Consider the following 13,916-nt stretch of genomic DNA (forward strand, 5'->3'; position numbering starts at 1 on the left):
TAGTTTTCACGGAGTCCAGGCGGTTGCGACCGCGGTGAAACGACAATCTGAAAGTTCGAACTTCAGAGCGCGTCAGAAATATCGTGAAAACGTAATGGACCTCCAGCATGTATTTCCGGATTTAAAAGCGGGTAACCGTGTTCCCTGAATCGGACATGAACCAGGCCGAACTGTACCGACAAGCCTAAGCCAATTCCCAAAGCGCCCTTGACCGAGGAGGCGTCCGTTATGAGAGATGACTCCCGATTTGCGCTGGCCTAAATATGGGCGGCCCAAACATCAAAATTCTGTAATAAAGGAGAGCCCAGAGCAGCGACAGCGAGTACAGGACAAAACGAATTCGTCTCCGTGCCGCATCCATCCCACCTTCTCACATCTTCCAATTACGTTCGCCCCTTTACTTTATATAGTCGTCACGATGACGCGGAGGAAGCAAAGTTAACCCAGAAATAAAACGTCGAGCGCCGTACCCTCGCCAATGCATTCGCCCGCGGGCCGATTGCGTCACAGTTAGGAAACAGGCGAAGGAAAACACGGTACTATACTACACGAAGAGACAAAAATAACCAGCGCGCGCGCGTCATTCATTTCGGGGGGATGACGACAGTGTCCCCAGGCGGAAACGGGGGCCCCGTTCTCGCTATGCGCCGCAGAGCCAGAACGGCTAGCGAAAAAAAAAAAAAAAAACACCGCAATCGCGCACGGGGCCAGTAGAGTTGCGCTTTTCGTGCAAAATGAATGACGTCGCGTTAAGTGCTGCGCAGATAGGTGTAACGCGACCAGTGTCACCGCGCCATAAACGGAGGCATGAGAAATGACAAACAGGGAAGGGATAGAAAAAACATACACGAAATGCATGGTTCCCTCCGGTTACGAGTTGATATATGCATATAAGAAGGAACTTTTAGCGTCGTTAAAAAAAAAAAAGAGAACTGTGCGGAAAACCTGCGAGGATGATCGTAAATGTGAGAGGATCAACCGATCGCTTCAACAGAAACGATAATCGCGTTTCTGGGCCCGAAGGCGGATACCCTTGTTACAGTAAGGGTATTCAGACAGCGTCAATGGTTTTCACTGCATGAGTGCGCATGCAGAGAACGAATATGTTGGCTGCGGCAGCATAATATACTGTCAACGTTCGCTCTTCACTCGGGATTTTCGGACGCCCGCTTGTCGCGACTGGCCAGAAGCTGCAGCTGTTCCTTGAAAGCGAAAGTTCGAAACTGAAGACCGAACGTCTCGCAAGATTCCGCTTCGGCTTATCTTCTCAATGCGTATTTCCCTCAATGGCGCGAGTACTGCTAGCCACGTCCCTAATAATAATAATAATAATAATAATAATAATAATAATAATAATAATAATAATAGGAAGTGAATGGTTCAAAAGGACAGCCTTAATACAACGCCTTCGAACTTCACCCATAACTTAGGCGCGCGAAAGACGTCTAGACAAGAAATAACGATGTCACTCGTATAGTACTCGCGCACAGACCAAATGGAACCAGGCACTTAAAACTGTTAAGCCTTGCTTTGCCTCTTCCTACCACCGCGGTGCGAACCAAGAATACGACAGAATCTGATCGCGTAAACTTTTCTCTCTACTCGCGCCAGACCACCGCCTTCCCACGTCTCTGCTATTTCCAGCAGAACATCGCGCACCTGTTGTCGGTGCCAAGTGCCGGCGCCACGGGACGCTGACTCACCGCCATAATGGTACAGCAATTAGCCTGTTCGTCCAGTTACAACAAACAGCCCGCGCAAAAAGGACCTTGACGGCGGCGTCGGGTCAACGTTCTCGCCGTCACGTGCCCCGCTAAGCTAGCTCACCGTGACGAGCAAAACGAAGAAGGGACGACACAAGCGGTGAGGTGGCAAACAGCAGTACAATATAGAACACTAAGTTTGAGTTGTAAAGATGGGGGCGGGGGGGGAGGCAAAAATGCAAGTTGCTACAATGCGAAACTTGATGCTGCAATGTGGTCACTAAGAGAAAAAGAAAAAAAAAAGAGACAGCAATCAAACAAACAAACAGGAGTCCCATTCTTTTACGCATTCGCCTAAGGCAACTCCAAGGCGAAAGTATTTTCTTCGTTTGCTTCTCCTTCTCATTCGATTGTAATGATTAACTGCCCCATACCCCTCCGCCACACCCCCCATCCACCAGCCTTTCCAGAGAACTTTCTTGAAAGCTTTGTGCAGCTCACGGTGTTTTGCAGCAGTGCCTCCAAGGTGGGCCCGCGTTGCCCCAAGCGACATCATCATGCGATGACGTCACACAATTTGGCGACTTGTGACGTCACGGATATATTTTCTTTGTGTTGATACCGACGCCCCGGACGCCGACGGTCACTGTTCATGTCCGATGACGTATATCAGAGCTTTTCTCCTGGACAAACAAATAAATATATCAATCCTACACGGCAGCTCGCCACGAGTTAGCCGCGTTGATAGGTCCTAATGCCCGCGCAAAAGCAGTATAAGCTTTGAAACGTGCCCAGCGCGAAGACGAATTCGAAAGGGCCAAACGAAGCTCGCTCTACGACGACAGCACGAACCGACCAAACGGGCTTTCAAAAACCGCCCACCTACAGCTCGCTTTCCCGTGCATACAGATAACGCTATTTGTCACCACGCTTGAAGCTTCGCAGCTCGGACAACAAAAAGAATCAGCACAAGCACGCAGACATTCAGACTCAAATATTCTTTAATTACTGTTGCAACGATCTTCTTCACTCCGCCTATATAGTGGTCCGCACTTATATTTTCTTTTTTTTTTGTCAAGCCTTTAAAAGATCGCTGTATGCAATGAGGTAGGAGGGTGGGGGCGCGTATAGACAGATAAACCGGCGCTGCTCAGGGTATACGAAGGCAACGACCCAACGCTTTACATTCAAGGTCAATGGCAAAGCGGCCATCTCGAGTGAAGGCCGCGGAATTCATTGCCAACGGGACCCATTAATTTGGGCCGCGCCGTTCAACGTATGTACATACATACACAACTATCCCGCCAAAACATAGTTGTAACGGCAGCTCCTCGTGCTTTGGCCATATAACTTTTCCGTATAGATAATTTTCTTTTTCTTTACTTCTCGTGGGCAGCGCGAAGCTCGAACAGGTATCTCCGCGCAGGTACGCGTTGCCGGAGTAAGGTGCCCTATCTGCGCCGTGCTGCCGCGCACCTCCTATACACGCCAACATGGCCGACAAATAATGATCACCGCTCGAAGAAGCCATAATTCGAGTTACGCGGTGCCCAAAAGAGACAGCGAAACAAAAAACAACCAAAAAGAGTCGAGGACAAAACGGCGGGGCAACCCGAGACAATCGACGCGCAGTCGGCGCTAATGAAGCCGAGCCAAGATCATTACACTCCCGAGTGATCACGTGTACGGGCTCATCCGTCTTCCACGAGCGGGCCCTTGGAGCGCGTGCGAGCAGGGGCCTGCGGCGTTAACAACAAACAAACAAAAACAAGCACGAACAAGTTGTCGAGCGTATAATTACGGGAAGCGTGAAACGAGGCTTCTTCCCTCGACTGCTTTCGGTTGGTTATACAGTATACATGCAGGAAACGGGACTTCGGCTTCCGTTCCGGAATTCCGGCTACACTGCATCGCACGGTCAAGTATAGCGGTCGCAAGAAATATTTACCGGAGGCCGCGCGGTTTTCTCACGAGAAATACGTTACACATAAACAACCCGAGCTAAAAAGACATTATTCACTCCGGGCTGTATACGCATACACCATACGTCGTTTGTTTCACTGTATAGGCTATATACTCGACTTTTTCCATATATGGTAAATTATTATAAGTAATGCGGGCTCACATGTTTTCCATTGCAAACCTTTCGCGGTTTATTTGAAGACGTTTTCGATTTACCATTCGAAACGGGTCAAAAACACATGTTATATGCGCGTGTTAACGGAACGGTTTCATCGTATCTATGCGCTACGTATATTTAGACGGCTATACGGTGGAGGGGCAAGCACTGTTGATTTGGGAAGAATCAGTATACCTGCAAAGGCAATAACAGAACGACAGCTGCACACGGTGTACTTTGCCACTCGCTTCGCGCGCGTGGAGGAAACGTTTTTTGTTTTATTTTATTTCTGCTACATAGCTGCTTAACCTGTTGCAACAATAATGACGACGTCGTCGCATACCAAACGAAAGGTCGCTCTTATATCGACTCTTAAAGTTCTAAGTAGAAGCCTCTAGCTAGGAGCACTACTTCAGCGAGGGCGGCCTCACAGGATGGGATTGCATTATTCGGTGACGTCGGTGGATGTCATGCGTCACCGTGGTGCGACACAGCGGCAGCTATGCATGCACAGAAAGATTACAGTCATATCCGAGTCGCGTAGCGCCGCATAGCCGGAGAGATAGGGCGACCAGTGACAGGACGTTGTTGCCGAATTCCATTCGCGGGCGAACACACTTCCAACCGCGGAAGCTGTAACGGGAGATTACTTCGACCACATGACGACAGGAGGACGTCCCCTCGAGAGTACAAACGCTTTCGCTGAACAGATATGATAACGAGAGACTCCATAGTGCAGGACTCGAGAAATTTTGACCCCCCCCCCCCCCCCTGGGGTTCTTTAACGTGCCCCGAAATCTCAGTACATGGACCTCCAGCATTTTCGGCTCCATCGAAAGTTCGGCCGGAATTCGATCCCGCGACCTGCGGGTCAGTTTTTGCGTTTCGTCCCCGCCAAAATGCGGCCACCGTGCGCGCGAATCGAACCCGCTGCTTGGCGCTCAGCGGCATCACACCACGGCCGCGATGGCCCTACGGCGGGTTCGGGTTGGGTTAAGAGAATCCGTTCGAAAACGTTTCTCGCACATTCGTCAGTTACTTCCTCTCCAACAGTCAACCGTGCTAACCGAGCCGAGAACAATGCAATCGCAAGTGGAGACGGTCAGGCAGGGAATGAAGAGGGATAAAAAAAAGGGGGGAAATAACACGAGACAAACGATTGGAATCCTTTAGCCGCGTTCCATGGAGCGAGAGCGCAGTGCACTACGTGGCATATTGTATATTCCCAGCAAGCAGCCCGCCAGAGTCCATGCATGCACGGGATCCCCTTTTACGGAGCAAACCATCTCGTTCTATTTATAATGGCCACGCAACGGAGCATGCACATCCTGTCAACACAGTAAGAGTAGGAGAAAAAAAAAAGGAAAAAAAAAATCTCTGCAGCCAAACAACCGACGGCTAGCAGCAACGGTGCCGAAAACAATGAGTTTGCCCAGCATGTGGGTGTCTGCACACAATAGCGAGTCGCCCCTGCTTTGGCGACCAAGTCGGGGCTTGCGACAGCAACGCAATAGAAATGGTGGACAGAACGACGCAGAGACAGAACACGAAAGTCCGGAACGGCAGCCGATACGCACTCTGAAAAACTACAAAAAGAACCAGCCCACTCAAAGAAAAAAGCGAGACGACGGAGATGAAAAAGTAATAACGAACGAACAAGAGGCGGCCCGTTGTGCGAACAGAAAAAAAAGAGCCCAAAGCTTTCACTAGCACCGATGGGACGCCGGCCAACGCATTTTCGCTTTCTAATTCAGGGCGCGTGCTTCTCGCAGCCGGAATAATCGGTCGCGATCGGCAGCGGCGGCGGCAAAGCGGGGCGTAGCCGCTTGATGAATGACACGAAGAGTGAGTCATTCGGAACACCAGACACGTCACGTATGAAGAAAAAAATGACGCAGCCTTGGAAATAAACGAATGCTGCATGTGGAGCCGTAGGAAGCGGTGTGGGATAGGATGTACAGGTGTAGGTGGCTGCAAAGATGACAGGAAAAAAAAAAAAAGGGAAACACCATCTCCCTCTATTTTTTCATCGCGTGCACACACACACAAAGGACAGGTGCATCTCACAAACAACGTGTCAAGGACACAAAAGCCTCCTCTCCATCTCTCGTGCATGCTAGAGAGATGACACGAGCGAGAGACAAAAGAAGAAAAGGGGGGCGGGCGGCTAAGCGAGCAGTGGACCACGCTTCTCTTGCGTGGCTTCGCGGCGAGCCGCCGTCACCGAATCTCCACTAACTATATACTACAGAGAGAGAACGCGGCCGACTCAGCCTGCGTTGACAGGCACATCTCGTGTTAGCTGCCCACGATGGCCCACGCTGCAGCTTTGCATGCGCTCTTTTAAAAGGACGAGAGAGAGACACCAGGACGCGCTAACTTTCAAGTTATCGCTCGTCCCACTGCGTCTTGCTCGTCCGTGTCTGCAGGCACTGCGATGTCTTTTGATGCATTTGAACCAATGTGCCCCAAAAGCCGCTTTGCCAAACTATCTTCGAGAGTCGCATTCGCTGTGCGTGATCCCCAAACGCTCACGTGCGACATACCTCTTCAGAAAAAAAAGCGCCCGTCACCTTGAAGTAGTTGCTCTAGAAACTAAAATATTTTATAGAATATATTGAAATACCCTTCACTCAAACAGCAAAATGCGAAGCGGTAATCTTGTGTGTTTCCAATGATATAATGTTGTGATCGTGCGTATCATGTGTGTTAACATTTGTCTTTGTGTTTTCCTGCGCATGTAAAACAATAAAGAACATCTGACTTCGTACGCGTACGTGTGAATATATTTTACTTACATGAAATCGTGCTCGAATATTTGTCACTCATGGGCTGTTGGATTGTGATGTGTGAGCACAGCTCGTGCTCTACTGGATAGCGTATTTCGTGCCCTTTCCTTTTTTTAAGCATTGCATGCACTTCTCAATGATGCATCATAAAATGCTGATGATCACCCTTTGCTTCATATTACATCCGTGCTTTACATGCAAATACTTTTACTACCACTATATTACAGTTCGTAAAAACATTTCTCTTAATGATCGTGTGAAAGTGTTTCTTTTTATTTGCACTCTTATTTGCATACTGTGCAATGAAAAGAGTAAATGTTTTTCTATAATTCCCCTGACTTCACTGGTTTCGCTCCTGCTGTCAGACATGTAGGGGTAAAGGCTTCGTCAGGAGACATATCGGTCTACCTCGTGGACATATATCACACACTATGAATTGTGTACATACGCCTGGAACAAACGAATTGAAATATTTCGTCGGCTAACCGGGAAGCGGCCGGTGCCGCCACAATGGCATAGAACACTCTTGTATATCATTCTATAATTTCAATTAAAAATAAAAGAGAGAGAGAGAGAAAGAGAGAGAGAGAGAGAGAGAGAGAGAGAGAGAGAGAGAGAGAGAGAGAGAGAGAGAGAGAGAGAGAGAGAGAGAGAGACTCACTTGGAGACACACATCACAATAACTTCGCTATTTCGTAGTAGATTGTCCAATTCTGCAATATCATCAAATTCGTGAAATTCAGTGGGTGGCGGCCGCCTTTTCGAAGAGGTTCGATCTGGAACCCAGGGCTGACAATACCACGAATTCGGCAACGTGACCTCGCTATAGCACCGACAGCTCGAGGCGTGGGAGGCGAGAGAAAAATTTTCGACAATTACAATATTCGGCTTAAGACTTATAGTTAATTCGGTCACATGTCCACTTTCTCCGAATGCTGCGTCAGTGGCTTCGATAATTAAAACAAAATTTCACCGAAAATGACGACGATCACCACCATCGCTAACGTTAGCGGAGACACCCTAATACGTGCGCAGAAGGTCCGCAAGCTCTGCCACAGCGCATTCGCTATCTCTTTTGGCGACCCTCTCTCCTGCTGATAACCATCAGAACGCAGCGCTTTTCCCGGTCAATGCCCCATGGAGCAACAAGTTTTCATACGGTCCATGTGGTCGCGTTTACAGGTGAAATCAGATAATAAGACTGCAAATATGGGCTTTAACTGATATTTCTAAAGTTCATAGATTTATTTTATTTTTTTTGCGACTCCAACGACTCGTGAAAAACGTGAAACTCGCCCGGGGCCGCGCCGATTCTGCTGCAGCAACGCGGACAAATCGCCATAGGCAAAGTGCAGGGCCAATTTCCTTTGCTCTTGTGCGGAGCATGCAGCCCGTCAACTTCAGCTACTGAGCTTGTCACACCTCGGAAATGAAGGTTTTGATCGGATAATACGATTTTCGAGAGATGCGATTTATTTTCTGGTTATATATGCACGCAGAGGAGATCGTTTCAACGAGACTCTACTGAATGTCGCATCCCATTCACAGCCGAATAGCTTTTCTAAAATGGCAAGATTGAGTCGAGTGAATATCCCGTTATCAAGAGTAGAGCGATAAGCTCAGCATCTGCGCACTTGATCGCTTCTTATCCCCGCAAGTCCAAGAACATATCCCACACGAATGGGGGGAAAAAAAAAGCAGAGAGAGAAACATGATAAAATGGCACTTGATCTTTACATTTGGAAATGTAGAACTTACCTTCGTACAGAAGCAGTTACGTATCTGCTGAATTGAGATTAATTGGTGCAGAAATCGCTTGTTAGCTGGTTTTCTGATCACGCATCAAAAACGAAAAACTTGATTTTTAGACGAAGAAGCGCTACAATGAACCTTTGCGTTAGGGATATCGCCTTGTGAAGTCACGGTTCTGAGGTGTCAAAGTTATAGTATTAGTAATGCGCATGGTTAAGTGAAGTCAGTAAAAAAACGCAATTTTCTTCCACACGACTGCCTGTAGTTCGCGCTTCTACACTGTCATCATACTGAAGAGCAGAATTCGCCGAAGGCGGCAGGTAATTCATATATAGAAAGGAAACCACACCAAATAACATCTGTCTGCCACAAAAATCACGTAGAGAGCCCAACAATAAAAGGTGCAGACATTATTGTGGGACGTTCCCGAACTCTCAAGAACCAATAGAAATAAGTCCAAAGGTTTAAACAAAAGTCAAAAGGTTTAAATCACAAAAACATGACTAAAGGAAATAAACTTTTGTCGCCTCCTGACAGTCAACAGACTAACACCTTTAATTTCCATTTATGGTCACTGTCGTCTTAAGCTCTTAAACAGCCTTGTTCTGCGCACATGCGCAGTCAAGTCAATTAGTAGGTACGCTGTTTCACGTGTCCAAACTACCTTGTGACGTGTTCCGACGTTTGTTTATATTTAGACAGCCGTAGTAATGGACGAATTCGTTAACTGTGACCACCAAGGATTCCTTAACGTTTGCACCCGTTCGCAATCCATCTGCCGTAGCCGGGAATCGAACCCGAGTCCTCCATCTTTGCCGCGCAATGCCATAGTCGCTAAGCTATTACAGCGGGTCACAACGTCAACAAAACATGGTCATGAAACACAACCCCCCCCCCCCACACACACACACACGCACAAGCACATTTTCATTGTTAGTTTTGTCTCCCAGTAAGGAAAAGAACGTAAATGAAAGAGGGTCAGCCGTACCACCAAGAGGCATAACGTGTTGAAGTCAACTAAAGATAAATGAAGAGGGGCATCTCCCAAGCGCATAATTTCAAGCGGAAGCAAATTGTTGAGGGAAGATAAATATATTCGGAGCGGTTTGATACATACGAATTTCCATGCGACCGTAGAGTGTGCATGATTCGTACAGGAAAAAAAAAAAAGCACAGCCAGCCCAACATGGCGGCACTCAAAAGCTCTCGTAGTGGACTCTAGCAAACTTAAAAGAGACCGCGAAATGGTGAATAAACTGCCCATAAACTCGATTGGATATAAGGAACGAAGAAAGACGGAGGCGAAAATGCTCGATGCCCGTGTACTCAAGATTTAGGTGCAGGTTTAAAGAGCCCCGGGTGCATGGTCGAAATTTCCGGAGTCCTCCACTCATGATCATATCGTAGTTTTGGGACGTTAAACCCCAACATTTCTTTACAGAAGGCAAATTAAATTAATACTGAGAAGATTAAGTTGCGTATCTCCTGTCTGCGCAGAAGCTCACGAATCAAACATGATGAAAAACAGTATACGCAGCTCACGCGCCTCCTCATCCATCGAAAACGCGATTACATGGTATATCAACAACAATGACAAGGTTATATCAAACGGAATAAGACGCTGCGACAAATAATCGCATTATCCGACCATGAAGAGCTCAAAGGGCAAGTGTTTCCAATTCCCAGAAGCGATATCAGTGCCGTTCAGTACAATCGACAAGTACCACTGATCGAGTGGACGAGTTGGTACATCACATGATGATGTTATTTGGGTCGAGAGAATTTTCTTCAAGCTATTCCTTCAAGCTACCTAAGCGCTCGTACTGTCGCCTATCTTGTTTGCTTATGTCTCTCTTCCTTCCTGCTCAAAATGAGACGCGCCTGCAGTGGAAGCTACAAACACAGCCCACAAGGAGTTCACGCGACCCTCGCTCGAGTCGATTATTCGGTCTCAACAAAAACTGCCGGTCAATGTCACGCGACGGATGCTGGACGTTTCCCTGGACGCAGTCCAAAGAAATGAGTTCAATTCGACAACGCTGTCGAGTCGGGTTCTGTTATCTCGCGCTGGCATCCTTTCTTGGGCAGGTCGGGTCGTGTTCAAATGTTTACGCGAATAGCAACGTTCACCAAAGGTGCTGGTTAACTACACTTCATTCAAAGCTTCAACCCAAAATGACCCGTGGTTTAACCAGCTAATAGTTAACCAGTCGACTTATACCAGTGAGTGCCTGCTGAATGTACACGTTTAAAATGCCGGCGCTTCATGTGTGCCGTCCCAACAAAGCTCATCATACGGGAGGTTCTCCACGCATTTTTATTCCTTCCAACCACTTTCTCTCTTTTTTTTTTTCGTCTTTTTCGTACAGTCCGCACTGCCAACGCAAGGTCTGCCGTGCGATAAGTCGGTCGTTACACCAACGCAGGCGGAAGAATCCGCGGTCGCCGCCACAGCCCAGACGACGACGAAACAGTCTCGGCATTACACTAAGCGAGCCTTCGTTTTTCCGCATTAACGTTATAAATGAAACAGGAGTAGGCAGCCGATACATCTGCGCCACTCTCACCAGCTGATAAATGGGGGCAAGACGGGCCGCTGCTTCCTCCTTATTCAAAACTTTGACTCGAAATAGAAATGACCGCAGATTACCAACCGTACGAAGTGTTTCTCCTATCGCGTATCTTTCCCTGGCAAATACAAAAAGAAAATTATATTCGCTTTAGATTTAGAATTGAACTGCACAAAGCTGGCACTAACGATCACAAAGACGCACTATGTTTGCACCAAAACCTGTTAGGAATTGAAAACAGCAGCAGTTTGTTTTCTCCCTCTCTGATTTAAGCAGAAGCCGTCATCTTGTCTTGCGCCAGCATTTCATGCCGTAAACATCACCATGTCGACAGGAGGCCCGACTAAACTGGTTAATAAAATAATAACAGAGGCGCTGCGATTACGTCAGCCTACACGTGGCATTCGAGCCTCCGATTGTCGTTTCCTAACGGCCCCGAACAATTCCGATTTCTATTAGTAACAGTAGAAAACAGGTGAACCATCCAGCGGTACCACATATCACTAATAAATAATATCCATGTGGTGGAGGGCTTCTGCGATGCATGCACCTGATTTGCAATCTCTTGTTTTATCTCCCCTTTTATGTACGCTGCACTGAAGGAATGAACGATATGGTAAAAAGTCTCGGTCAGCAGAGATTATCAACAATTATCGCTCCTACTTATCTCGCCAGTGCAAAACAGAAAGTTTCATCCAGCAGTACTACATATCACAAATAAATAATGTCCATGCGGCTTGCGGAGGGCTTCTGCGATGCATGCATCTGATTTGCGATCTCTTGTTTTATCTCCCTTATTATGTGCGCTGCGCTGAAGGAATGAACGATATGGTAAAAAGTCTCGGACAGCAGATATTATCAACAGTTATCGCTCCCATTTATCTCGCCAGTGCAAAACAGAAAGTTTCCACGGCGCAAAAGAGGGAAACATCGGAGGAGAGCGACCAGCTGAGCTGTTCGATATCGTGACGGCTTGCGTCACAGTCGTCGATCACAAGAGCGACACAATGCAAGGCTTCTATTGCGAAAGCACAGAAGCCAGCCTGTTTGCCTCTAAAAAATCACGGCGGCTGCGATGCTATTTCTGGGTTAAAAACACTAGCGATTTCAATTAGACGAAGTTAGGCAACCATTTTACTTTAGCTTTGAGTTCGGTACCTGCGCCTACAGTAAGATGAACGAAGAAAAAGTACGCCACGGCAATGTAGTTCTATGTGGGCAGCAGCGCTTGCAAGGACTGTCGACATATAGCCCTTATATAGTGTATAATGTGTTAGTATACTTTTGTGCTACGGTACCTCGGACTGATGGGACACACACTTAACAGCTGCGCGACCAGCTGGAATGAGCTAAGACGATTTGGCCCAAAACAAACACCCCGGATTTGTCGTATCGATACTGAAGCTGCCACTGTGCAATTATAAACGCACAGGGGTGCCCTTGACGACGTTTCGGACAAGTTCTTTTGCTACATGTGCGAAACGAATGCGGCTAGAACAACTAGAATAATAAGCGAGCATTGCGGCTGCGAGTCCCGTAGCGACGTAGTCGGGGCAACGCCTAGCAGGTACGGGTAACCGATACGGAGAATCAATGAAAAAAATTTCTGTCGCTCGCGCACGATGCGTTCGGCCGTTAGAAAAGCTCGAGGGCGCCTTTAGAAATACAACAAAGTGCACAAAACTTACCGCTATCGAGAGACAATCCTCCGATCCCGAGGGAAACTTCACGATGAACTTGCTGCCGGCACGCTCTTCGGCATCATTGAGCGGCCTGAATCGGCAGACGACTTTGATGTTGCACTCGGCCGGAGGTGCCTCCGGCACGTTAGGTGCTTGCTGCATGGTCGCACTTTTTTTTTTCCCTACAGATACACACAGCTGAGAACTAGATTCTAAAGAGCATGACCGCACGATGCTCGCAGCGTATCGATCCCAGCAGCTTTAGGCCTACGCGACAGTCTCCATGATCCGCACGGGCTACGCACGTCAGCTGAACATCTGGCCGGTTAGCGGTCGCCCAGGGAGCCCGGAGAAGTTGTGCAGCGGCGAAGCACAATGGCTGAGCACGGCCGACGGGTATGTCTTGAGCACGGCATCCAAAGAGGGAAGAACAAAGGGAATGACCACAGCACTGGGCAATCACTGGAAACGTCGACCGGCCATGCTCAGCCAGCCGCGAGGGGTAGGATGGGAGTCGCTCGAGATGACGTCAGAGCCCGTCGGGATCGCCGACGCCGCTCGACGCGCCGACTCAGTGCCATCTGTGCTCGAACGGCCGAGTTAACAGTGGCACCTTGCTTCGCGGCGGCTACTTCAACGGGAGTGCGAATTGCTTAGATTAAAAACTGTAGTATCGTCATCACACCGATACCACAAAAACGTATTCATCCCACAGATTAGACGCGCCGGTGATTAAACTACAGGTCGCAAAACAGCGTTCAGATACACAGCTGTGCTTCGTATAGCCAGGCTAAGCGTGGCTTCGAATGAATCTGATATTTGCGATGAGAAAACAAGTTCATGCGGAGGGTGGAAAACGGCCTTACATTGAATAACCATGAGAACAGCAGTTGCTACCCTGGAGCCGCGGCAGCAGTTACGACACCAGAATCTGAGAGCAGCGCTTTTCAACACCCAAATTACAGGGGCGGCGCCAGGATGTTTTTACTGGGGGGCAACCACGAAAAGTGAGTTCCTCCGGGGGGGGGGGGGGGGGCAAGCTAGCTCTGCTCTTACTAGGTTTTCAATATATGCTTCCGGGCACTTGGGTGGGCATAGGGGGGGGGGGGGGGCAGGCGAAAATTTTGGGGGGGCTCCAGCCCCCCCTTGCCCCCCCCCTCCTGGCGCCGCCCCTGCCAAATTATGATTCATTTGACGGGTGAAGTAGGTGCCTCGAAACGAAAGCGCTTGAATTAACGTACAACGGTGCATATGTACGTTTTTATTCTACGATACAATAACGCGCTATCTTGTGTTAAGAC

At 48.2% G+C, this 13,916-nt stretch overlaps 1 protein-coding gene across 1 annotated transcript in view; it reads right to left on the reverse strand.

Annotated features, from left to right (window-relative positions):
• The window catches only part of Khc (kinesin heavy chain), a 103,098-nt gene extending 89,975 nt beyond the window's left edge, over positions 1 to 13,123 (reverse strand). The window contains exon 1 of the mRNA XM_037429305.2: positions 12,622 to 13,123. Coding sequence (XP_037285202.1) covers positions 12,622 to 12,777 — 156 coding nt within the window. The 5' untranslated portion in view covers positions 12,778 to 13,123. The remainder of the gene's footprint in view (positions 1 to 12,621) is intronic.
• Positions 13,124 to 13,916: the final 793 nt, after the last annotated feature.

Source organism: Rhipicephalus microplus, chromosome 1 (assembly GCF_043290135.1).
Source record: "Rhipicephalus microplus isolate Deutch F79 chromosome 1, USDA_Rmic, whole genome shotgun sequence".
NCBI classification, from domain to species: Eukaryota; Metazoa; Arthropoda; class Arachnida; order Ixodida; family Ixodidae; genus Rhipicephalus; species Rhipicephalus microplus.